General features: G+C 40.0%; 1 protein-coding gene across 1 annotated transcript; it reads left to right on the top strand.

Moving 5' to 3' along the window:
* The first annotated feature begins 519 nt into the window (after positions 1-519).
* On the top strand, positions 520-27,763 carry KAZALD1 (Kazal type serine peptidase inhibitor domain 1). Its single transcript, XM_070754016.1, has 5 exons — positions 520-638; positions 9,341-9,953; positions 13,887-14,047; positions 26,038-26,185; positions 27,342-27,763. The coding sequence occupies exons 2-5, from the start codon at positions 9,404-9,406 to the stop codon at positions 27,434-27,436; spliced, it is 954 nt and encodes a 317-aa protein (XP_070610117.1). The 5' UTR covers positions 520-638; positions 9,341-9,403; the 3' UTR covers positions 27,437-27,763.
* Positions 27,764-27,983: the final 220 nt, after the last annotated feature.

Consider the following 27,983-nt stretch of genomic DNA (forward strand, 5'->3'; position numbering starts at 1 on the left):
CAAGGTTGGGAAACACTGAACTAAGGCAATAATAGAATACTGTTTGGGAATAATAACACCATCTATCAACCGTCTAACATTGCTCTATCTTGCTATTATTTTTATAAAAATGAGTTTTCCCCTGTCAGATCTGGATAGGCACATCCAAAATTTCAGGATATTTCTTGCTTTTGCAGATTAGGCAAATCTATCTCCCAAGATGTATTTTTAGAGATGCTGGATTCCACTGCATACTATAGAAATTGGGGGTTCTTTTTCTCCAAGAGGCTATTTCTAAAACATTCAGTGAGCAAGGTATCTAGTTACAACTGGAGTTGCTCAGTGGAGTTGAGAGGAAGGCTGCCGCTGGGATGTACTTCTGGCTGTTCAGCATACAAGCAAATTTAGTGGCTAATCAGACAAGTTTTCAACCTTGTGGATGTGCAATAAGGGGGGAGTTCCATAAAGGCTGGGTCCAGGGGATCACATTTCATTGTGACATCACTGGTCCTTGTTTAAGCAGTGAAACAGCAGACTAATCCTTTGGAAAAGGCAAACACCATCCAGCACAACCTAAGCTGAAAGAGATACTCAGAATCTGAAAGGAACTGAGCAGTGGATTTCGAATAAGCTGCCAGCTTTGCCCTGTCTGACATGAGGTAGGTGTCTCTAACTTCCATCAAAGCTTAGAGAGCAGAGTTGTTGCCAGATTTAAACCATGGGATATTTTGGAACTGCCGTGCTTATCGTATGCATTATGCTAAGGACCAGGAAAGCTCTCAAAAGAATGAGACATACATCATAAGTTACTCTGCCTCTCCCCAGATCCTGTCTGTCTATATCAAGTATAAGTTTTATAATGATGAATTATATTTTTACTCGATGGTTGTGTAATGTAATTACATGTAATCATTACATAAATTATTATTTATTATTATTATTATAAATTATTATATAAATTATTATAAAACAAATATTGTTACATAAATAATGTATTATATCTATGCATGCATTGGCATCATTCAGTCTCAAAAGACCATGGTATCATGCTCTGGATTATAATATATTACATAAATCATGTAATGATTACCTGATGATCGCTTTTTAAATCCAGAAACTGTTCCTTGATGTTCCTTGTAGTCTGCAATAACTGTTCCTTGAGAGTTCCTGAAAATATGTTTCTTTACATTTCTGAAGCATTTGAACTTTTGGAAAAATAAGTATTTCAGATCTGTTCACAATATCAATTACCGGTAAATTAGATAAAGAATCCTTAGAATCCATTAAATATCTGGATTATTCCAGAGAGTTAATTTTATGGGTGAAGCTGTTGGCATCTGAAGTTCTTATAAAGTCCTTTCCTGGTTATGTCCTGGATAATTCGATTATTAAAAATTGGAGTACAGTATTGTAATCAAACTTGAATGAGTAGGTGGAGAATAATGTTGATCAGGAGGTTTGATCACAAATCTGTTTGGAATATAGAAAACGTATCCCATTTATTCTGAGGTGCACTTAGATTTAATCTGTGATTTAACTTTGCGGCAAATGAACCTTCTTAAACTCTTTTTAAAAGCTAAGGTTCATTAGATGACATCATTGATTAAGGTCTGTAATATTACTGATATCCTTCCTTGTTTACTAATATTAATGACTAACAAAAAGTTTGATATAAGTATATTTGTGATTAGGAGAAAGAAAGGGCAGTTCTGTGAAGGCATGGCTGTCAAACTAATTTAGCCTCAATGTTCAGAATTTAGGGGAGCATGCTTTTCAGAAAACAGCAGAACTAATGGATTAGTTTGATCTGAAATTCGATAGCTGATTTATGATTCAGTGTTTTTTCCTATAGTAACTGTTACAATTTGATAGGTGAGACCAAAATTATGAATTTCCAAGGTAGGCTATTAATTAAAAAAAAATTGGGGAGATTGGATATACTACAAAGAGACACTGAAATACTTTAAGTATATCCTTAGAACTGGTATAGGTGATACATAGCATCCTGGAATGACTGGATTTGGAGTCTTCTGTTTGCCTATAAAAGTCTATTTGTCTACAAAGCTCAAATGGGAAGGTGAACTTGGGATACTAGACTTCTCTCCCAGCTTTCAAATATAAGTATTATGAAATAGATATATGATAGAAATCTGACAGAAGAAGCTATTTTTAATGAGTTCTCTTTGTAACTCCAAAAAATAGTTTCTTTTGAAGAAGAAAAGAATGGATTGTTAGAAAGGAGAGTTACATATCATCAATTCAATAATAAAATTTCAATATGTAAAACAAAAACATTCTGATCCAAAATTTGCTATAAATTAGAACCATGTATTCATCCTTCACTCGATAACACCATAGTTCTAAGAAAAACAGGCATTTTGACTTTAAGATGCAAAGTAAAATTTCAAAACACTTCAACTGAGGGTGTCAAGCATCCTTGAAGAACTAAAGTTGCCATCTAATTAAGTGATAATCACAAAGTCATTCATAATGACCCCAAATATAAGCAGGAGCCTTATTATAGCATTTCCTTTGACACACTGGCTGGGGAATTCTAGGAGTTATTATTATTATTATTATTATTATTATTATTATTATTATTATTATTATTATTATTTATTAGATTTGTATGCCGCCCCTCTCCGTAGACTCGTAGATGAGTTGACGTCCACTCATCTTAAAATTGTTGAAGTTGACCAATACTGTTCTTGACTAATCAGGACTATCATTAAGCGGGGTGGGGGGGGGGACGACTAGTCTCCATTACTGTTATTTTAAGACATTGGTGACTGGATGACTATAAGCTATTGTAACTTACTAGTCCTAGTTTTAGCTACCTGCCAAAAGCAGTCGAAGAAACTGTTCTTCTAGAGCGCATTTGAGGCATGATGCCTGAGGTATTTTTGGACTGTCTTTCTGAATTGTTCCTGGATTTATTTATTTACTTTAGTTTGCATGCATGTGGCACTGTTGCATTTTTAACATTTATAATTTAGTGAAACCATTGAGAATACTTTGGGGACCATGGTGGGATAGAAACTGCTGTGGTTGGCTCTGGCCCAGCTCCTGCCCCAAGGAATGTGGAGGTGGATGCAGAGGAAACATCAACGTGTCATAGGCCTGTTTTATTGCCCACAGAGTCAGGTAGTGCAGTTTCCTCGGACGAAGAAGAAGGTGGGGGTGACTTGGAAGAGGGGGGGCTTGGACACAGCCCAGGAAGCCAATCTCCATTATCTTCGGTTGATTCGGATGAGGAAGTGTTAGACCCACGCAGGCGCAGACTTATGCATAGAAGAGACCAATTGAGGAAATATTACAGGAGATAAGAGAGGCCACCTGTGTTTGGGTGGGGCTCCAGTAATTAGAGCTGCTGATATAAATAGCAGCGTGCTGGCTTGGGCCATTGTGGAAGATTATCTGATCGTTGTTCTTCAGGACTGTGCCTTGCTGTTTCCGGACTTTGTTTGTTGATTTTTCACGACTTTGAAACCAAAGCAGAGCAAAGTGTGTGTGTTTCACTTCGTGGAAGAAGGAGGGCTGTGACGTTCCTTCACAGCTGCTAGCTAAGTACTTAAGGACTGATTAAGGGGATTGTACAGACTACCAGGTTGTTTTGGGACGAGTGCTCTTTGCAATACAAAAAAGGGTGCTTTGTTTCTTCTGAATTTTTGTGATAAAGAACATTGTTTTTGAACTTTCAAGTGTGTGTGTGTGTGTGTGTGTGTGAAATTTGTACCCTTGAATTTTTGGGAGACTCATACCATAGAGCTCGGCAGAACAGAAACAATACAGACAAACAAACAACCCAAACCGCTCAGCAAGTCTTTTGAACAAAAATGGTTACTAGTGTGCAATTCCATGACATTATCTTTTTAAAAATCCAGGCAAAAGAATGGTGGATGCAGTAGCGGATTGCTACCGGTACGGATAAGGATGCTGCACTAGTCGTGAAAGTTGAGCTTCGCTTCTCCTGCATGCGCTCACAGGCGTCCTAGCATGATTTTGCTTCTGTGCATGCGCAGGAAACAAAATCTTGCGAGGGGATACCTGTGAGATTTTGGGAAGCTTTTGCTTCTGCTCATGCGTGGAAGCAAAACAATGGCTGAAACCTCTCTCACGTGCACATCCCCTCACCAGATTTTGCTTCCTGTACATGCACAGAAGAAAAATCTCTCTGGGACGTGCGCAGGCATGTGTAGGAGAAGTGAAAGTGTACACGCAGTGCACTGGTAGTGGCAGTAGCAGCAACTCACACCTGGGTGGATGCCATTGGTGATGCAGGTACAGTGGTACCTCTACCTAAGAACGCCTCTACTTAAGAACTTGTCTAGATAAGAACCGGGTGTTCAAGACTTTTTTTGCCTCTTCTTAAGAGCCGTTTTCTACTTAAGAACCGAGCCTGGAAAGGTTTCCCAGGAAATTTGAGAGCGCCATGAAGGCCCAGCCAGTTTTCTGCCATTTCTCTCTCTGGTGCGTTGTATGGGGGGCAGCCTCACGCCGTGTGTATGGGAGGTGTGTGCTCCTCCTCGCAGCCTCAGAATCCCTCCTTTTTTTAATGCTTTAAAGCAGGGGTCCTCAAACTTGGCAACTTTAAGACTTGTGGACTTCAACTCCCAGAATTCCTCTGCCTTAAAGTTTTGGATTTTTTTGATTCCCCTCACCTCACCTTCTTCCTTCAGCAGTGACTGTCGTCCTCCTCCTCTTCTTCCTCCGCCTCCTCCCACCCAAATTCCGAGCTTTTATTTCTTTCCTAATGGTTTTGCATGCATTATTTGCTTTTATATTGATTCCTATGGGAAAAATTGCTTCTACTTAAGAACTTTTCTACTTAAGAACCTGGTCACTGAACAAATTAAGTTCTTAAGTAGAGGTACCACTGTATATTGGAGAAAGGAAGGGGGAAAGTTCTTTATAGGCAGCCTGCCCATGACCCAAAAATAGCAATCAGACACAAACTGCCATTACCCAAGGGCTAGATGTTTAAAAACAACACTTAGCTCTCTGATGTAATGCAAGAGGTGTGATTATTGCATCGTCTCTAGCAAAACAGCCTTTAAGATCTTGAATGAACTAGCTGATAGCTATTGTGGGTCGGAATATTGTAGCACTGGATAAATGCTTTCCCCAGCATGACTAGTCCTTATTTGACTTTTTAGCCTTTGTTATAAGGGAGTCCTTTGCAATAAACTTGAATGGCAATTTAGGGGATTCACAGTTTTAGATTTATGGCAGAGAAAAAGCACTGATTTAAATATTGCACAAGCTTTGTGTTCATGGCTGGTTTCAGCAAGAGTCCATAACTACATGCTTAACTGAGAGCCAGTTTGGTGCAGTAATTAAAAGTATTAGACTAGGAAATGGGAGATTGGGAGCTGTAGTCTTGCCCTAACTGGATTACCTTGGGCTGTTTCTTCCCCTCAGTTCTAGGAAAAAAGTAATGGCAAACCATTTCTGCATTCTTACCAAGAAATCTAGAAGGACTAGTCTAGGAATTTGTCAGGAATCAGCATGATTCCCTTCCCCCACTTATAATCACTAATATTCTGGTTGCTGAAATTGATAAAACTGGAATGTCTTACCATGACCTATAAAGCCCTTCATGGCATCGGACCAGAATATCTCCGAGACCGCCTTCTGCCGCACGAATCCCAGCGACCAATTAGGTCCCACAGAGTGGGCCTTCTCCGGGTCCCGTCAACTAAACAATGTCGGTTGGTGGGCCCCAGGGGAAGAGCCTTCTCTGTGGCGGCCCCGACTCTCTGGAACCAGCTCCCCCCAGAGATTAGAACTGCCCCTACCCTCCTTGCCTTTCGTAAACTCCTCAAAACCCACCTTTGTCGTCAGGCATGGGGGAACTGAGATATCTCCCCCGGGCCTATACAATTTATGTATGGTATGTTTGTATGTATGTATGCTTAATAATGGGGTTTTTAAAATATTTTAAATTGTAAATTATTAGATTTGTCATGAACTGTTTTTATTGTGTTGTGAGCCGCCCCGAGTCTACGGAGAGGGGTGGCATACAAATCTAATAAATAAATAAATAAATAAATAAATAAAATGAAGTAACAAGAATATTCTATAATCATTTGTCAACTTTCATTGTCAACAGTCATCTATATCCTTTCCATTTCAAATATTTCTGAATACTGTACTTGTCTCTTTCCTTGTATTTCTGCTCCAATAGTTCTGCTAATAATTTCAGCATATGGAGCATGTTACATAATAATTCAAGAGAGACTGGAGTTTTGGAATTTCCTCCCTTAGGCGTCTCTCTGTACTTCAAAGGCGCACCCATGGGCTATTTGTTTCTGGACTTCTAGCTCGTATGACCTTATTTCTCTCATTTAGCTATCACTGCCATGTAAGATCCTGGAAAATTACCACACTGACCAAATTTGCTAGACATTTACAGAAAATCAAGCAGCTCTGTCTTCCTTTCCATTACATTTTGGGAAAGTAACTGAGGCTCTGGACTGGTGAAATGAATAATGAGAAATCGAAACGTAATCTAAGTAAGATGCTGTAACTGTTGCTTTTGGGAATCGACTGATCCAGGAAAGTGCGTACAGCTTGTTCTGTATATGGGTGATCTGTCTCCAAAAATTAATCTGGCTGGTTGAAGGTTTCCTGAGTTTGACATTTCTGGATGTTGAGAAGGCCACAATAGGGGTGTTTCTCACCATCTTAAGCTGGCATGCCAGCTGGGATGAAGGCAGACTTGGCTATGTATACTTACGGAGTACTAACACCTAGCCTGAACTATTGCAATAGAGTCTGTCTCGGGCTGTCTTTATACAGTACTCAGCTGAGAAACTGCTGGTTAAAAAAAGGGGAGGGGAGAGATTTAACAAACATTTCCTATGGTGAACCTAATATTCTTTTTTTAAAATAGTTTATTGAATTTCAAATATTAAAAAGGGAGAGGGAAGGGGGGTCATTAAGGTTAAGAGGATGTGGGAACATAAACATATAATTACATATTAGTGCAGCAAGTCTTAAACTATACAAAAAGTTGTCTAAGTCTTGAAATAGTTGTCTTGTAGTCAGAGTTACATTTCATAATGAGAAATATAATATATATATACATACAGTACTGCCTAAAAGTGAGTAAATGGGGGGGGCAAAATTAAGGAATAGAGAAAGCAATTATGAGGAAGAGGAAGTATGAACATAATATTCTTATACTATTTCAGCTGTATTGAATACTAATTTGTTTCTGTGTCCAATTCAAACTGCTAACAGTATTGTCAGTGGGCTGAGGCTAAAATATTCACTAACCATGTACCAGTGTTTATGCTCTGGGCAACATCTGTATGGCATTGTTCTATTTTTACTGTGAAGTTGCCAGCAGCTTTACAATTTTATTAGATTTGAAGGCTTTTTGCTGTTTGTTTGCTTGGTTCCATCTCCTCCCCAAATTCTTATATGTGCTTTCTGCGGTTTTAGTTTAATTCATCTGTAAGTTACCCACACTGAAGGGTAGATAAATAAACAGGTTCCTTTTACATAAACTACTAAACTAAATCCAGAGATATTCAAGAAGAACACATTCTAGCTGTGGTATTATTGGAAAAAATTATCATAGAAACATCAGAATTTTGACAAAGACAACGCTAGTTAAGCATGCATCTTGAGCAACAAATGATGCAATATTATAAGCTAATCTTATCCTAATGCTGGAGAGAAAATCTTTCCACTCCAAAAGTCTTTTTTGGAGTCAGGCCTATACATTTAACCTTAAATGACTCAGTAATTGAACATTATGTAATTGGGTAATGGGAAATAGCAATGCTGCTTTTCAAAAAAAGGCAGTTATATTAAATCTTTGAAGACAATTTAGTACTTCATTAAAAAAGCAACTGATCATAGCAGTAACTGCTGTTCCATTAAGAACACACATTTTGTACCAGTCACACTGCATAATAAAAAAAATAAAGAAGTCCTCCAAATTTTTCTGCTAAAAACTAAATCCTCTATTTATAAAAATGGGACATCATTGTCAGAAACAGTTACATCAAATGTAATGAATCCAAGATACTTAAGGAGAGGAACATTTTGTTTCAGAAAAAAGACTTGAAAAATATAAATTTTCTTTTTTTACAATTAATGTGAAGTTTGAAAACTTTCAAGAGGCCCTCCTATTCAGTAATGGGCAGCCAAAACTTTTACTGCCACACTGTGGGTATGACTTATTTTGTGGGTGTGGCTTGATGGTCATGTGACTGGGTAGGAGTGGCTTGCCAGCCATGTGACCACGTGGGAGTGGCTTGAACGATCGCGTTTCCCATGCTCTCCTTCCTGGGTTATCCCCTGCCTCAGGCTGGGTAGCTAGACGAATGGGTGCCAATCAGCTGTTGAGAAAAGAAAGGGGAGGAAATGGGCCCCCTGCAACTTCTTTCTTGTATTTTATCTTAGGATGGATATATGTTTATCACAGGCATGTTTAAATTCAGTTACTGTGGATTTCCCGACCACGTCTGCTGGAAGTTTGTTCCAAACATCTACTACTCTTTCAGTAAAATAACATTTTCTCACATTACTTCTAATCTTTCCCCCAACTAACCTCAGATTGTGTCCCCTTGTTCTTGTGTTCACTTTCCTATTGAAAACACTTCCCTCCTGAACCTTATTTAACCCTTTAACATATTTAAATATTTCGATCATGTCCCCCTCTTTCCCTTCTGTCCTCCAGACTATACAGATTGAGTTCAAAGGGGCTTAGATCATCAATGGGGGGCGCTGTTTTCATAATATTCCAATTCAAGTATTCCTTTACAGCAGTGATTTTCAACCTTTTTTGAGCTGCGGCACATTTTTTACATTTACGAAACCCTGGGGCACATTGAGCGGCGGGGGGGGGGGCGGCTAAAAAAAGTTTGGACAAAAAATTCTCTCTTCCTCCCCTTCGCTCTATTTCTTTCTCCCTCCCTCTTTCTCTCCCTTCCTTCCTCTTTTTCTCTCTCTCTCCATCCCTCTTTCTTTCTCTTCCTTCCTTCCTCTCTTTTTTGCTCTCTTTCTCTCTCCCTCCCTACGTCCCTCTATGTCTTTCTCTCTCTCTTGCTTTCTTTCTCTCTTTTTCTCTCTCTCTTTCTCTCTTTCTCTTGTTCTTTCTTGCTTTCTTTCTCTCTAGTTCTTTTTCTCTCTCTCGTGCGCTCTTTCTCTCTCTTGCTTTCTTTCTCTCTCTCTCTCTCTTTCTTTCTTTCTCTCTTTCTTTCTTTCTCTCTGAGCTTCGCGGCATACCTGACCATGTCTCGTGGCACACTGGTGTGCCACGGCACACTGGTTGAAAAACACTGCTTTACAGAAATTGACAGGTGAAATAATTGCTGCACCTGAATCCCTTCTCTTTCTTTTCCAGGCAGTGATGTGTTCATGGCTTTGAAAAGGAGCAAGCAGTGAATGCTCTCCCATCGCCCCAGGGATGGTGACAAGCCAGGGTGTCAAACAGGTGCCAAATTCCAGTGAACTAGTGAGAATGTCTCAACCTGCCCTCCTAGCTTCTCTACAAGTCACCTTTCTTATGCTATATCTCTCCTGCGATGCACTTATTTCGGGGCTGCCCACTGGTCCTGATTACTTGCAGCGTGGCTGGCAGAGGCTTATAGAGGAAGGGGAAAGTTGTGTGGCGTGTAGATTGGAAGAATGCCCCACTCCTCGTGGTTGCCTGGCTGGACTGGTCCTGGATGCCTGTGACTGTTGTTGGGAATGTGCAAATCTAGAGGGACAGATCTGCGACCTGGACCATACCAACCACTTCTATGGCAAATGTGGAGATGATTTAGAGTGCCGTCTTGATTCAGAAGACCTGCAACATGGCGAGGTGCCTGAGCCCCAGTGCGCTTGTTTATCTAACCAAGCTCTTTGTGGCTCTGATGGCAAAACCTATGCTCAGATCTGCAAATTCCAAGAGGTGTTTAATTCCAACCCTGAGGCTAATCTCAGTGTAGCCCATGAAGGACCTTGTGAATCAGGTAAGGTCCACTGTAGGTCCCTCTTCCCTGTGAGAATGTTTTTCCTTTTCTCTTCCTTTTTATGTATTCTATGTGCCTTGTATTATATTTGTCAATAAATCTTTTTTAAAAAAGAGAGAGAGAATCCAGAAAGGACTGGTTTTAAACGTTTTGAAAATAAAATAAATGGGAAACAACGATTCTACGCTCTTACATTTTCAAAACAAAAACATGGGGAAGTAAATAATCAGATGGTTTAAAATTGGATAAGAGCGGTGGGTCAAAAACAACCTGGTTTCAATCATTTTGCAATCCCCCCGGCCAATCTGCTATCTAGTCCTTAACTCTGGTACCAAAGATTGAATTAGTGGTTTTCTACATGCATTGCCATTTATCTACCATCTTTCTCTACAATGACTGAACATATTTCTTAATAGTAAACAGTCAGTGTGTATTTCTTATTTCTATGGACTGTTGCAATCATAAAGATTTAAAAAAGAAATAAATAATTGAAGATAAAGAATCGATACTTAATAATGAATTCACTCAGGTAAAACAGCTCTCAACATTAAGATGAATGGAACCTGAATATCTGGAATTCCGCAATGACGGAGTGTTACTTTCTAGAGCTAGATAACTCCAAGCAATTGTACATAAAAATTTGTATTTGTATTTATTAGATTTGTATGCCACCCCTCTCCGAAGACTCGGGGTGGCTAACAACAATATAAAAAGACAATGTAAACAAATCTAATATTAAAAATGATCTAAAACCCCCCAATTTAAATAACCACCCATACATACAAGCATACCATGTATAAATTCTATAAGCCTAGGGGGAAGGGAAATTTCAATTCCCCCATGCCTGACGACAGAGGTGGGTTTTAAGGAGCTTGCGAAAGGCAAGGAGGGTGGGGGCAACTCTGATATCTGGGGGAGCTGGTTCCAGAGGGTCGGGGCTACCACAGAGAAGGCTCTTCCCCTGGGTCCTGCCAAACAACATTGCTTAGTCGACGGGACCCGGAGAAGGTCAACTCTGTGGGACCTAACCGGTCGCTGGGATTCGTGCGGCAGAAGGCGGTCCCGGAGATAGAGTTTAGTGCTAGAAATATTTCATGTGTAACAAATATTATATATTAGGGATATCATCTGGCATATACATTGGTCTGTACTGATGTATTGTTTCAGGGATTCATAATGTAGCCGAGCTTGGTAAATCAAACCAGACTAGATATTGCTCTAGATGTCTGCTACTAAAACAGCTTTTACATATTACACATCTCTTCTGTAATTACTGAAATGACTGCCACAAGCTACATTTGTGGCTTAGTATCACATTTACTCTCACCTAATATAAAGTTAGCAATGAATCAAAGTATGTACAAAATATCATGAGATACTGAGATGACACCAGAGGTGGGTTCCTACCGGTACTAACTGGTTCTTTTGAACCGTTAGTAAACCAGTAGTGATGTCACAGAGCTGGTCCGTGGGCGCCGCCATCTTGTTTTTGGCTTCTGTGTATATGCCGAAGCTGAGTTTTTGGCACTGTGCATGTGTGTCTGTGTGGCATGGCCACGCGGCGCACAATGTGGGCACAGCTACGTGGTAAGGGAGAAAGCGAACCTGCAGCAAGGTAAGTTAGAACCCACCACTGGAGGACACCATTACAAACTGGTAAGAAACAGGGGCTAGACTTGCAAGTGCTGAAGGAATACCTCTAATTTGATCTCCTTATCAGAAGGAAATGAGATATCCTGAAACAGAAGAATAAACTAGGGTTGTTGTTGGTACAGTAATGTAAAGCAAATTTAGGCTGATTGTGGAGAGAAACAGAAAATAAAGTGGGAAGATAGGATTGTGGTACAGGAAGAAGTGAATGTTTCTAATATTTGGTCTCACAATGCTACGTATTATTTTATTGATTGCCCCCCCCCATTTTTAATTGAAAGATTAGAAGCTGCTTTCTAATAAAGCCTAATTTATTCATCTAGCCTGGCATCTAATATCTAACTGGCAGGGCAAATTGAGCTAAAAAATCTATCTCATTGCTACTGAACTTGTAAAAACCAGAACAAAACTGGAGGTTCCGGAGCTCGCGTAAAAGTCATTCTGCATGCAGAACTTGTGCTCTACCTACCAGCCAGCTACCGTCTCTCCCCAGGCATCAAACCTTAAAACAAGAGGAAAAGTGAATTAGCTGGAAAGCTTAAGTCAAATCCAAGCATTTGACAATAAAGCAAGCTGATTAGCAGCTGCCACAAAGCTGTCATGTTTCCCCAGCAACAGGAGGCAGCAGCAACATCCCTAGAAAGCATTTCATTTAAACGACTGCGACAAAGCCCCGGACCACCGTTTAGGGGCCAAGGGCCCTTGTTCACAGATGTGCCATGATGATGCAAATAAATTCTTTATAACAGCTGCTGATGGCCTGGCAAAGCAGCAATATTTAGCTCAAGCGTAAAAGGTTCTCTGCTGAAAGGAAACTGGGAGTGTAGTGCAATACAGTAGTCCCTCGCTATACCGCGCTTCACCTACTGCGGCTTCACTTCATCGCGGGTTTCTGAGGAAGTCGATCGGCAGATTTAAACAGCCCGCCGAACTCGATTGGCAGGGTTTTTCTAAAAAAAAATATCTAAAATTGTAAATACTGTATTTAAATACTGTATCTAAAATAAATACTGTGTGGGAAGGGTTTATAAACACTTAGAACAATGAAAACTTACCAAACAATTACAATATAAATACTTAAATAAGTACTATCAGTCGATAAATTCCCCATCGCGGATTTCACCTATTGCGGCCAGGTCTGGAACGTAACACCAGCGATAGGTGAGGGACTACTGTAGTTCATTTGTTTATTCTATTTATATGATCATTCATCTCAAGCACGTGACTCTAGGCAGTGATCAAAAAGTATAAGATAAAATACCATAAAGACAACAAGAAACAAATATAGGAGCTGAGATTGAATAAAACCTTCATGGCATCGGACCAGAATATCTCCAGGACTGCCTTCTGCCGTACGAATCCCAGTTAGGTCCCACAGAGTCGGCCTTCTCCAGGTCCCGTCGACTAAACAATGCCGTTTGGTGGGACCCAGGGGAAGAGCCTTCTCTGTGGCGGCCCTGACCCTCTGGAACCAGCTCCCCCGGGAAATTAGAACTGCCCCCACCCTCCTTGCCTTTCGTAAACTTCTTAAAACCCACCTCTGCCATCAGGCATGGGGGAACTGAGACATCTCCCCCGGGCCTATACAGTTTATACATGGTATGTTTGTGTGTATGTTTGCTTTTAATAATGGGGTTTTTAGTGTTTTTTAAATTTTTACATTGTCTTTATTATTGCTGTGAGCCGCCCCGAGTCTACAGAGAGGGGCGGCATGCAAATCTAATAAAATAAATAAATAAATAAATAAATAAATAAATAAATAAATAAAATTAAAACCACAACATATTTCATCAGCAATAGGCTTAACCACAGAGCATGAGCCCAAGGCTTGGTTCCTAGGTTTGTAAGGCCTTCCATAGGATTGGAACAAGCCTAATCTGCAGAAGAATGATGTTCCAGAGGGCAAGCATTACTATAGAAAAGGCTTTACTGTATGGAATCACCTGGTGGAACCTAGAAGATGCCTTTCCTGTTGGACCTCATGAGACAGGTGAGGAGAGACAGTCCTGGTCCCATGTCCTTGCCATTTTGAAAAGTTTAGGTGTTACAAGATAAATAAATAAAAATAAGACAGGCCTTGACTACAAGCTAACTATCAAAACGTGAGAGTGGTTTAATCACCATATGGTTAAAGGATCTCTTAAAATACACACTAAATGGTAAATGGTAGGAATCATCATCTCTAAAATAGAGCAGAAAAGATATCCAATAAATAAATAAATCTTCATGGAGAAATAACATAGAGATTCTCGGCTTCTCAGATCTTTTTTTGGCCTTTCCTAGAGCCCCGTATTATATCTCCTCCTTATGATATCTGGAACATCACCGGGCAAGATGTGATCTTCGGCTGCGAGGTCTTTGCATTTCCTATGGCCTCTATTGAATGGAGGAAAGAGGGTCTGGACATGCTGCTCCCTGGAGATGATCCCCACATCTCAGTTCAGGTAACCTGAAAATCTAGTCTGCCCTCAGACAATGGTTATTTATGTGTATGCAGAATATGGTCCTCCTTTGTATACGGTCCTAAAGCAGAGGTTTTCAAACTTGGCAACTTCAAGGCTTGTGGACTTCAACTCCCAGAATTGAATTGGGAATTGAAGTACACAAGTCTTAAAATTGCCAAGTTTGGGGAGCCCTGTCCTAAAGTTTCACTATTCTTATTTAATCATTTTGTCAGGTTTATGCCCACTTTCCCCCTAGAAACTCAAGATGGCATAAGCAATTTTGACTTCTTCTTTTTGTCGTTCCAACAACAACACAACTGTTGTGTTATTGGCTGAGAGAGAGGGACAGGCCCAAGTCATCAACTGAGCTTCCATGATTGAGGGTGGGCTTGAACGTGAATCTCCTAAATGAAAACTTTAATAATTGTTCTGTCGGCGTGTCTCAACCGCCTGTAATTACAGGGTAATTAGTCCAAGAAGACACACACCACACGATAAAAGGAAAACCCAAAAGTTTTTATAAACAGAAAAACGGAAACAGCTACCTTTTTAAATGTCAAAGGGATTTTCTGGTATACACAAGGCACAGGTTAAATGCAGTCCAATTGCTCACCCAATAACTGGGAAATTGAGTCCAATTCTAAAGTCCAGAGAATCCACACACACAATCCTGAACAGCAAAAACCATGATCTTGACGAAACAATGAATCAGATAAACTGCCATGAGGCTAAAACACCAGGCTGCACTTTTATCTGTAGCACTAATTACAGCAGCCCCACCCAACCACAGGTGGCCTCATTTTCTCTTGTAATAATCCTTCAGTTGTTGTCTCCTATGCATCACTCTATGCATGTGTGGATGTGTCATTAATTCTTGTTAAGAATCCAGGGATGATACAGATGACTGATCTCCTCCTGGGCTGTCTACCAAACTCCCCTCTTCCCTGTCACTCACGCTTCCTTGGTCAGAGGAGACTTCGTCGGCAGATTCTACTGGGAGCAAAACAGGCCTGCGGCATGTGGATGTCTCCCCCACATCCACCTCCACATTCCTTGGGGCAGGAGCTGGGCCAGAGCTAACCACAACAAATAATAACATCAAATTGGCTCTCAAAGTTCTTCATATCTTCCATCCTATACATTGCTGATTTACAACTTCTGCTTGCTTAACAAAAGATGGACTTGCTTAACATATGACAGCCACCTGTGGACGTGCACAGATTTCTTCAAATAACCTTCCGTGGGGGTTTTGTTTGTTTTGGTTTTTTGGTGCTGCTAAAAATATAGTTCACCCATGGACCTGCTCTCCATTTTTCTTTTGTTTTTCTTGCTGCAATCTTTAATTACCGTTCCATTTTTACTGCTTGTTCTCTTGCTAGCCACAGTTACACACATTTGCATGAGCAGTTGGAAATACCGTGGTGATCTGTGAATGTTCCTAACATGGATCTCCACAGAGGTTAACAAGCTTGGGAAGCCAGCCTAAAATAGAACTTAAAAGGCTTCAAAGTACTTAGTGTTACACCCTTCCATTTAGAGGGTGTGTGAGGAAATCCTAGGAATCATTTATGGAAACTAAAATTTCTACTATTATATGGAATGTTTGGGTGGGGTAAAAGCATATGTCAAGTCACAGTCTGGTTAGGGGGGTGGGATAGTTCCATGTTATATCAAGGGGAACATAGGATAGGTTTGTGATAGCATCTATCATTTAGCATAAGACACATTTTTGTTCCTTGCATTGTTGTATCAAACTACAACTACCCCTTTGACATAAATACAATCACACTAGTCCAAGAAGACATGAGCAAAATACAACTGAACAAATTAAACTGGAACCAGGAATTGCTTTCCTACAAGAAAAAGCTAAAACAATGGGAAAATCTCCAGAGACAATGTCTGCTGCTATGAGTTAATTAAAAATAGTCTGGGTGTAATGCTAGAGAATATGTTGCATCAGAAATGTATTTAGTGGAAGAATAGATATTAAGCAGGGTCCTAATGCACTCCTAAATCTGTACATAGCATGGGATTTGGAGATCTTTTTTAGACAGTGGGATTTTAATAATGTAATATTGCACCCATTTATCTTAAATGAATGTAGGGAAAAGAACAATTGTATAAGGCATATGGACCCTCCAGGCTTTACAAAAAAATTGTCTTTCGTATACAAACAATTCCACCCTATCATTATGTATTTATCATTATCCTCATGCATTTTTTTTGCATATTTGCTCTTCATGCATGGATATAAATTTTCACACTTGCAATTGTACACATGAAGTTTCCTCACCTAGAGATGTTAATCCAACAGATAGTGGGAGAAACTAAACATGTAGGCGCAGTGTCATGGGACAGATTATCCACGGTTGACCTATCCAGATTCCTAAGGGGTCAGTAAGGGGCGAGTACAAGTGCACTAGAGTGCCTTCCATCCCCTGTCCTATTGCTCTCCTATATCTCCTGTACCTTTCTTCTATTCCTATATCTTCTCTTCTGTTCTTTCTTAGATATATTTTACTATGAGTATATCCTCTATAAGGTTCATTATGTATTTTACTATGTGTATACCCACTAAAATCCTCATTGTGTATTGGACAAAATCAATCAATCAATAAATGAGCAGTGTCAAGGGACAGAGTGACTTGGAACTATTGTTATGTGAGTGTAAATATTGTTTTGCTAATGTGGTGAAGTAATTAAAATGTTAGGTACAATATTCTCTCTATTTCTATAGGGCATAAATTCTAAAATTCTGTTAGTTGGGTGTCTGTGCCCATTTGAACTGGAAATTAAAACAATACAACATACTAGCACCTAGTAGAGGGATCTCCACACAAAAATACACCATGGAGTAGTATGCCATGTTATACCCAGGCAGAATAGATGGGTTTTATGTCAGGCTGTTACAAGAGGAAATATACAAATTATCCACATAAAATTTTGTATAGTTGCTGTGAAAAAAAGGCTGATCATGCCATTTTATTGATTCATGTTTTAATGTTAAATAAGACTCATTCAGCAAGTCAAATAGTTTGACTTTTGCTAACAGGAGTTTGCTGATTGGAATTTGACAGAAGAATTTCTAACAAATTTTCTTCGGAGGCTGAAGGTTTGTACTTTAGTTAATCTGAGAACCGGAAACAGGTGGAAAAACAAGAGTGCTGCTCCACCCTCCCCCAGAACCCCCTCCCTAAATATGAGTGGATAGAAATCTGTAGTTATGACCTGGAGGGCTTGTGTCATATTTGTGTATCTACCTGAGAGAATCTTGACCTATATTCACAGCAGGTCCAAGCTTGTGTATTCAAAGAAAAAGTGAAGATTGGAGCAATAAGGAACATCTTCACTTTTTCTTTGAGTAAACAAATTTATCAGATCATAGTAAAGAAACACTACAGTGGAAACAGATAGTAGAATCAACACTGTATAAGGAAGAAACTCAAATAAAGACACTGTCATGGCATAGTTTAAAGATTCTTCTTCACATGATGAATCATTTCCAGAAATCTATGTTGCCAGGCATGATGGAACTTGAGTTACCACTGACTGACTCAATTTTCTTAAAATGAACACTACAATTTTGACCCAAATCTGGAACTTCCTCCATCTAGCCTCAAGTCGGCCAGCAGCTGAAAAGTAAACAATAATGGGAGTGCTCAACTTCACAAAGAGACAGCAAGACTTTGCAAGATTACTCAGGAGAAACCTGCTAGGGGAAACCAAATTTGCTGAGTGTCAAAACAGGATCAGAAGCAGCTGCTATCTAAGGATCATCATGGACTTGTATCACAGAATAGTAATGTTCTGTAAAGACTATGAACTTCCAACTGCAGTCTCCTTACTATCAGTTTTCCCCCCTGGAAATTTGACTTAGTTTAGTTTAGATTCATAACTGTACTGTTGTTTTTCCCCTAGTGCATAGTTTGCTTGTAAGATAGCCTTCACATATATAGTCTTGGACTGGATTAATTATCTTGAGATAAGTCTGACATATTTATTGCTATTGAAGCAGATAGCCATAGCCATTTGTGAGGCCTCCATAGGAATAAGCCTAATGAATGAAAATAACCAGAATCAAGGGGATCAAGAGACAGAGGTACATAAATATATTGTGCACCGTGTACTCAGAAATAGTTTGCAGGCCTTTGTGGCTGAAATGGGCTCAGATAATTCAAAAGAAGAGATCCTGAAGAATGGAAGACAATAAATCCCTAAAAGAAAGAGGGAGATATAACTATGACAAAGAAAGCCATAGTAATTGGTAATTCTCCACTATGAAGAAGCTAAACCTGTGCATGTTTAACAGACACATTAGCTTGTGATATCTACTTATTGCTAGGAGCAATCCTTAAAGATACAGTAAAACAACATCCTAAGTGCATGAGATCTAACAATTACTGTTCCCTGCTGATGACTATGGTGTAGGACAAAACACCATGGAATTTAGCAATCTTAGAAAAAGATCAACACTTTGGGGGATAAGATAGTATTCTCATCCATCATTCAAGTGGACCTAACATCCTTTCTTACCTTTTTTTCCTTGGATACCGAAAGAGCGTGTATGCATGCACTTATACATTATTATTTGGAAATGTAATTATGCGTGAGTGCCCACACTCATAATTCAATGCCTGGGGAGGGAAAAACAGCTTCTGCCGCCCCCTGGAGGCCCTCTGGAGGCCAGAAATGGCCTGTTTCCCAATTTCTAGTGGGCCCAGTAGGCTCGTGTTTCGCCCTCCCTTGGGCTTCAAAGGCTTCCCTGGAGCCGGAGGAGGGTAAAAACGCACTGCCCTGTTTCCCCAGAGGCTCTCTGGAAGCCAAAAATTCCCTCCCAGAGCCTCTGTGCCAGCTAAGAGTTTGATCTGGTGACACCTGATGAAGTGGACAAGGCCATTGGAGCTGTGAGTTCCGCCACCTGTTTACTGGATCCGTGTCCCTCCTGGTTGGTTTCGGCCAGCAGGGAGGTGACACGGAGCTGGGCCCAGGACATTACCAACGCTTCCTTGGGGAGGGGAGTTTTTCCATCACTCTATAAAGAAGCACTCGTGCGCCCCCTCCTCAAGAAGCCCTCCCTGGACCCAGCTGTGCTTAATAACTATCGTCCAGTCTCCAACCTTCCCTTCATGGGGAAGGTTGTTGAGAAGGTGGTGGCACTCCAGCTCCTGCGGTCCTTGGAAGAAGCCGATTATCTAGGTCCCCAGCAGTCGGGTTTCAGGCCCGGTTACAGCACGGAAACCGCTTTGGTCGCGTTGATGGATGATCTCTGGCGGGCCCGGGACAGGGGTTTATCCTCTGTCCTGGTGCTCCTTGACCTCTCAGCGGCTTTCGATACCATCGACCATGGTATCCTTCTGCACCGGCTGGAGGGGTTGGGGGTGGGGGGCACTGTTCTTCAGTGGTTCTCCTCCTACCTCTCTGGCCGGTCGCAGTCGGTGTTAGTGGGGGGTCAGAGGTCGACTCCTAGGTTTCTCCCTTGTGGGGTGCCTCAGGGGTCGGTCCTCTCCCCCCTGCTATTCAACATCTACATGAAACCACTGGGTGAGATCATCCAAGGACATGGGGTGAGGTATCATCAATATGTGGATGATACCCAGCTTTACATCTCCACCCCATGCCCAGTCAACGAAGCGGCGGAAGTGATGTGCCAGTGCCTGGAGGCTGTTGGGGCCTGGATGGGTGTCAACAGACTCAAGTTCAACCCGGATAAGACGGAGTGGCTGTGGGTTTTGCCTCCCAAGGACAATCCCATCTGTCCGTCCATCACCCTGGGGGGGGGGATTATTGACCCCCTCAGAGAGGGTCCGCAACTTGGGCGTCCTCCTCGATCCACAGCTCACATTAGAAAAACATCTCTCAGCTGTGGCGAGGGGGGCGTTTGCCCAGGTTCGCCTGGTGCACCAGTTGCGGCCCTATCTGGACTGGGACTCATTACTCACAGTCACTCATGCCCTCACCACCTCGAGGTTCAACTACTGTAATGCTCTCTACATGGGGCTACCTTTGAAAAGTGTTCGGAAACTTCAGATCGTGCAGAATGCAGCTGCGAGAGCAGTCATGGGCTTATCTAGGTATGCCCATGTTTCACCATCACTCCACATTCTGCATTGGCTGCCGATCAGTTTCCGGTCACAATTCAAAGTGTTGGTTATGACCTTTAAAGCCCTTCATGGCATTGGACCAGAATATCTCCGAGACCGCCTCCTGCCGCACGAATCCCAGCGACCGATTAGGTCCCACAGAGTGGGCCTTCTCCGGGTCCCGTCAACTAAACAATGTCGGTTGGCGGGCCCCAGGGGAAGAGCCTTCTCTGTGGCGGCACCGGCCCTCTGGAACCAACTCCCCCCGGAGATTAGAACTGCCCCTACTCTTCCTGCCTTCCGTAAACTCCTTAAAACCCACCTTTGCCGTCAGGCATGGGGGAACTGAAACATCTCCCCCTGGGCATGTTTAATTTATATATGGTATGCTTGTGTGTATGTCTGTTAGTATATGGGGTCTTTTTTAAATCTTTAAATATTTTAAATTTGTCAGATTATTTATGATTTGTTCCACGTGTTGTGAGCCGCCCCGAGTCTTCGGAGAGGGGCGGCATACAAATATAAGTAATAAAATAAATAAATAAAATAATAAAAATAAATAAATAAAAATCAGGTGGCCGGCACACACATGCACATTAGAGCTGAGCTAGGGCAACGGATTGTGGGCCAGAAGATATGGAAAGAGTTTAAAAACTCATCATTGCCACCAGGCCTGAGGTTCCTTAGATCTTCCCCCTGACCAATGAATGTTTTAGTTTGATTGTTGAATGAATGGTATTGATAGTTTTTTAATTAGAATTTTAAAGATTGTTTTTAATGTATTATTAATTGGATTGTTATTACTGTTTCCTGTTTTTCTGTACATGCTGTGAGCCGCCCCAAGTCCTCGGAGAGGGGCGGCATACAAATCCAATTAAATCTTAAATCTTAAATGTGGTTCCATGTGCCACCTTTGCCGCGCGTGCCATAGGTTCGCCATCACTGCTCTAAGCCCTGGATGGGGCAAAGGCCTAGTTCCCCTTTTCCAATTCCAACCTTCTCCTAGTTGCTGAATTTGGTCCAGTCGCTCCATTTTAAAGAAGTTTGTTTTACAGGAATGTTGCTTGGAGATTACATGATGATAGACTGAATTCCTTCAGAAAATATAAATTTTGAACTGTCTGATCAGTGTAATAGTACTCCGCAATATACAGTGTTCCCTCGATTTCCGCTGGGGATGCGTTCCGAGACCGCCCGCGAAAGTCGAATTTCCGCGAAGTAGACATGCGGAAGTAAATGCACCATTTTTGGCTATGGACAGTATCACATCCCTTAACACTTTAAACCCCTAAATTGCAATTTCCCATTCCCTTAACAACCATTTACTCACCATTATTACTGGTACTCACCATTGAATAAGACACTTAGTGATCCTGATATTTATAAACATAATTATTTATTAACAATAATTATTTTGTTTGTTATTCATTTGCAAAAATTATTAGTTTGGTTATGACATATGACGTCATCGGGTGGGGAAAACCGTGGTATAGGGAAAAAAACCATGAAGCATTTTTTAATTAATATTTTTTGAAAAACCGTGGTATAGGCTATTCGCGAAGTTCGAACCCGCGAAAATCGAGGGAACACTGTAACTCCAAAATATTAAGAGATAGATGAGATTTCTAATAATTTGTAGTGCAATTATCAAACTTTGCGTATACAAAAAGATACAAAACACCTACAAAAAGATATTGACAAACTTAAACGGGTCCAAAGACGGGCTACAAGAATGGTGGAAGGTCTTAAGCATAAAACGTATCAGGAAAGACTTAATGAACTCAATCTGTATAGTCTGGAGGACAGAAGGAAAAGGGGGGACATGATCGAAACATTTAAATATGTTAAAGGGTTAAATAAGATGCAGGAGGGAAGTGTTTTTAATAGGAAAGTGAACACAAGAACAAGGGGACACAATCTGAAGTTAGTTGGGGGAAAGTTCAAAAGCAAGGTGAGAAAATATTATTTTACTGAAAGAGTAGTAGATCCTTGGAACAAACTTCCAGCAGACGTAGGTGGTAAATCCACAGTAACTGAATTTAAACATGCCTGGGATAAACATATATCCATTGTAAGATAAAATACAGGAAATAGTATAAGGGCAGACTAGATGGACCACGAGGTCTTTTTCTGCCGTCAGTCTTCTATGTTTCTATGTTTCTATACATAGCTATTTATGTGTTCTCTTTCCTCCTCACTCTGTAAACCCCCCCCCCTCCCTTCTGGTTTAGCCCCTGCCAATACATTACACATTTTAGAATATGTTTCAATTTTGAACTGCTGTTAGATAACAAAATGGTTATTCCAAGGCAGTTTAAAAAAATAAATAAATCTGTCAATTGATTATGCAACATAATTTTTTTGGGTGCAATTCACTGTTCTGATCTGACAGTGAAAGGAAAAATCTGGATGTAGGCATTCACATAGAGACATAGATTCCATGTGTCCTGTTTCCAGAGAAGACTAAGAAATGAAGACAGTATGTGGGCAACTTCCAAACTTCCTTATTTAGGCTTTAAAATAAGAAAGAGAACATATACTGCTGCTATTTCCATCTGTAAATAATTTAGATTATTTTCCATTATGGAAAGAACAGCAACATAGTACATTGGTATTTTACATCAATCTGAAATGTCTAGCACATTCCCAAGTACAAAATACTGTACATATGCATATTATGTGCATATTGGATTAAATGCATGCTTCTTTTTTTAAAAAAAAGGCCTTGTTCCATATGCATTGTGTATGTGTAATCACACGCCCACAATGTGCTTTGGAATCAGCTAACAAAAGCGTAAAAAATAGGATGGAATCTAACACTTTCCAAATAAATATTGAGATCATGAGATGAGTTGTTTTCCCTAACCAGTGGCAATACAAAAAGAGAGCAAAGCTAAAAACTGTAAAAGGACAAATTTTAAAGTGCAATGTTAAATATACATCCATAAATTTAATATTTAAACATATTTTTCTATTGTGGTGCCTGCTTTTGCACCAATCTGCACCGATCAAGGCTTTTTTTTAACTTTTATTTGATGTACACTACACAGAGTTGCAGTTTTACAAAGTTAGGTGACTATATCAATCTTCTAAATGCTGTGTAATATGATGGTGGAGACTTTCTCAGATAAAATGCTCAGCATAATAGTCCTGCCAAAAGACAGATAAAATATTGTTCTAGGTTTGAAGCTTTTTGAACACAGAAAAATGGCAAATGTTTTTTTTTAAAGATATACTGATTAAAAGCATGTATTTGCATGAATGAATAGATGTGATTGTCTAAATAATATGATTCAGGGAGCTGTGCTAAAGTCAACATTTAATCTTTCATGAGTTATATTTTAGAATATTAAGCAATAAACTTTACACTACACGTGGATAATCTCTATAACTTTTTTGTGAAAATCCACCTATACATGATCCCTTTTTCATGTGTAACAAAAAAATAATATGAACAAGCACAATAATGTTCCAAAGAAATGAAAGAAGATGAATAAAAAATAAATCATGGGAAGAGTAAAGGAAAACATTTAAAACTTATTTTAAAGTTAAATTATATTAGACTAATCCAAATTGAAATTATATGATTTGCATTTATGTAAATTTGTAAAATTGCATTTATTCCTTTGCCTTTTGTCATGTATGAGTCACCCCAATTCAGAAAATCTTGAGTGGTTTATAATAATCAAATACAAAGTAGGATAAAAGCAATACAAATAAACTCAATACAGTTCATAACATCTAACCCAGTAAATCTGTAAATTGGATAATCTTTTACAACTCTCCATAACTAATGAGGAGGGAGTGGTCTCATATCTGGTTCAGGATATTCTAGAAGAGAAGGGGTATCATTGAAAATTTTTGACAAAGGGGTTCGTGCATTGGAGGAGGGAATCTCAGCAAGCCTTTGCTTTGTCATTTCATCAGTTGAACAAATTTGACCCAGAGCAGAAGGTTTCACAAATATCCAGATCCTAAACCAATTAATTCAACAAAATACTTCTTAAATATACTGGATCCCTCAGAAGATGTAGAGTAAGGATTGTTTTTAATTTCTATATGCTGTATGGTTTGTGCATGCTCAATAGTTTTACTGTGTTGCTTTAAGGTTTATAAAATATTTATTTATTTATTTTTATTTATTAAGAGTGCTCAAAAAAGAAATGAGTCAAAGAAGTTGAATATGAATTACTACATACATATGAAAAAATGGGGAGTTTGGATTTGTCGTGCATGAGCAACTGTTAAGTATAGTGAATAATTCTAATATATCCAACTTAAAATCCAAGATGGAAGATGAAAGGTCTGAGGCAGTCGCGGGTCTGTCAGAGTCTGGGCGAGATCGTATATCTCTGAGCCGCAATAATTCAGGAAGATCGCTCTCTTCCTGTCGCTGTCAGCGTCCTTCATGCCCGCAGCTTCTAAGAAGATGTCGAATTTTGAGATGTAGTTGTCCCAAGTGGATTTCTCCGGGTCGAAGAAGTCAGGAGCTCTTCCGACAGGCAGGTTGTCCATGGTGGAGAGCGCAGGTTTGACCGTCGCCAGTGAAAAGTCTGAGGCAGCTCGTGTTTTAAAACGGTTCCTTTATTCAGCTCTTATTCAGTAAGTGACTTCAGCAAGGAACGCGTCTGGCTTTACACAGCACCAGACGCTCCTTTTATACTTTTAGGCTTCCCGCCGAAACCCAACTGTCAGCGTCTTAGCCAATCAGAGGCGTCTAACAAAATTCAACTATTTACACTGAGTCATACATACTCAACAGAAGAGATCCCTTAATTTTCTACCAACCATAGGAAAATGAATCAACATGATTCTGCATAGTGAAATTTTAATCTGTTGTTTGAACATTGGCACCATGGGATATTTATTATAATTATTCTATTATGCATTTATTAATGTAAAGATCTTCTATACCAGACCCAATGCAGAGTAGTCATAGCCATTTTACCCACGGAAGCTCAGGGGGTGACTTAAGCCGAGTTTCTCTCAACCTAACCCAGGGATAAAGTTGGCTCTCCTATGACATGTGGACTTCAATTCCCAGAATTCCTGAGCTAGCACGATTGGCTCAGGAATTCTGGGGGTTGAAGTCCACATGTCATAGAAGAACCAACTTGGCCTACCTCTGACCTAACCTATCTGTCGAAATTGTATTACAGTCATGGATAAAAACGGCAAGAGAGTTATCAATATACCCCAGAATAAAGTTTTCTAAAAAGTTTTCCCCAATGGAACAGGGGTGGGTTCTAACTTACCTCACTGCCGGTTCGCTTCCTCATGCACTGTGTGGATGCGCATGTGCAGTGCTAGAAATCGAGCTAAAAAACTGTCACGCTGTATATTGACAGCCCCTCAGAGACATTTAGTAATGAAACAGTTAACTTATGTGTGTCTTATTAGATCCTCCTATTATGATGCAATATCCTGCCAATCTCACTCAACTTCCTCCTTCTTCACTCCTCCCTTTTTCTTCTTCTCCTGAACCTCCATCATGTAAGATGTGTATATTATGTTGTCCCTCGAGACAATCTTTTATTTGTTTATTTCTGTGTTTTTAAAATAAATATATCTTGTTTTGAACAAATGACTAAGGCTTTTATCCACCGACCTCCGCGGTGTTAAGGTCCTAACAGATCTTAATTTTCCTTCAAACCGCGACCGAGTGCTAAAAATAATGCCCAGCTTTTGCAAATGTGCAGAAGCGAAAAACAAGATGGCGACACCTATGGCTCCTCCTAGAGAATCGGTTCGGCGCGTGTCCAGCTGACCATTACTGATGGTTTGGCGAGTAGGGGGAAATTCCCACTACCGGTTCTATAGAACCAATCCAAACCGGCAGGAACACCACCTCTGCAATGGAATCATACAGTATAAAGAGAGAGATTTAAAATGTGCCTTATGTAATTGTAGTTTAGGGGAGGTCCTCAGAAGTGGGAAGTAACCAGCTGGCTTCAGATCCAAGCTGTGCGGTTGACTGATGAAGGAACGTATCATTGCTATGCAAGAAACAGTGTTGGGCAAGTGGCAGCTCCTGCCAGCCTTATGGTCCTCACTCCTGGTAAGTAGAAACTAGCCTTAAGTCATTTTTTTAGCCAATCTGTCTCAATATTATTATTATTATTATTATTATTTATTTATTTATTTATTTATTTATTTATTTATTTATTTATTAGATTTGTATGCCGCCCCTCACCGTAGACTCGGGGCTGCTCACAACAATAACAAAGACAATGTAACAAATCTAATAATTTAAAAAACACTAAAACCCCCATTATTAAAAGCAAGCATACACACAAACATACCATGTATAAACTATATAGGCCCGGGGGAGATGTCTCAGTTCCCCCATGCCTGACGGCAGAGATGGGTCTTAAGAGCTTTATGAAAGGCAAGGAGGGTGGGGGCAGTTCTGATCTCTGGGGGGAGCTGGTTCCAGAGGGTCGGGGCCGCCACAGAGAAGGCTCTTCTCCTGGGTCCCGCCAAATGACATTGTTTAGTCGACGGGACACGGAGAAGGCCAACTCTGTGGGACCTAATCGGTCGCTTGGATTCGTGCGGCAGAAGGTGGTCCCGGAGATATTCTGGTCCGATGCCATGAAGGGCTGGTTTTCTCTTGTGTCCACCAGTACCCACAGGTTTCTTCAATATTCCAGAAGCTGCTAATGACTACCTAGCTATTAGTTCCTATTTTATATATCTTGAACAGCATAGAGTTTGAATTTAGACATATGGAAATCAGTCTCCAATTTCACCAAGTAAATAATGTATTTTCCGTGCCCCATAAAATGCTGTTGATATAAAAATATAAATACTGTTTTGTAAAGAAAGGGAGTTGTGTTTCTTCTTTGCATTTCAAACAGCACTTTGTAAATGCATGGGATTGCCGTCAAAATAGCAGCCTTTGTCCCATTGTTAGCAAAAGGGTAGATGACTTCCTCCAGATGTTTTGGAGTTCAGCCACTATCAGATCCACTAGCCTGATCACTGAAAATTACTTGAAACATCTACAACCAATATACTAATTGCCTGACAAATTGTTTGACAGTTATAACTATTCATAAAATTCATAGACACACCCATTATTCAGTTAACATGACTTATACACTATTATTTGGAAATGTAATTATTTTAGCCAACAATTATTAGCAGTAGATAAAGGAGGACAGTAATTCATTTCAGATGGTAACCATATGCTTTGTGTCCTATATTTGCAGATCAACTGAATTTAACGTCACTGGCTTTGCCCAAGGGACCCAATCTGGGATCAAATGATGACTGGGGGAGTGATGAATTGTATGATTATTACTGAGAAAGATATATATAAGACAGCGTTCATAATTCACAGTCATTTGTATTCTTTCCCATTTGAACATTTATTTCATCAACAACTGGTACCCCAGTTTCCTAGAATAATAATTAATATGGAAACCTCTAGGGTGAATTTAAGGAAGCCAAAGGATTTTTTTTTCTTTGAAGAACTTTAGTATAAATTAATTCCGGGTAGACAAAATCAATATATTTAATTGTATGACCAATCCCTGGATGACAAGTACATCAAAGCAAGTAGAAGAGAAGAAGTGATTGTATTTAACTGATGCAAATCAAATGGACATTAAAAAGGATTTTGATAAGTTTCTGGGGGAGTATAATTTCATTGATTTGATGCATCACACTCACAATTATTCTTTTCTAATTGCTCAGAGATTAGACTACACTGATGCATATAATTCAAGTAGCAGAGATCTTTGCGGAAAAAAAGAAGCCTTTTACTTTTAACAGGAAACCGAAGAGTCCAACCTAATAACTAAAATCTCTAGTAAAATTCAGTTTAACTGCCTGTTTGGTACATTAAAGAA

The sequence above is a fragment of the Erythrolamprus reginae genome, chromosome 5 (genome assembly GCF_031021105.1).
Source record: "Erythrolamprus reginae isolate rEryReg1 chromosome 5, rEryReg1.hap1, whole genome shotgun sequence".
NCBI classification, from domain to species: domain Eukaryota; kingdom Metazoa; phylum Chordata; class Lepidosauria; order Squamata; family Dipsadidae; genus Erythrolamprus; species Erythrolamprus reginae.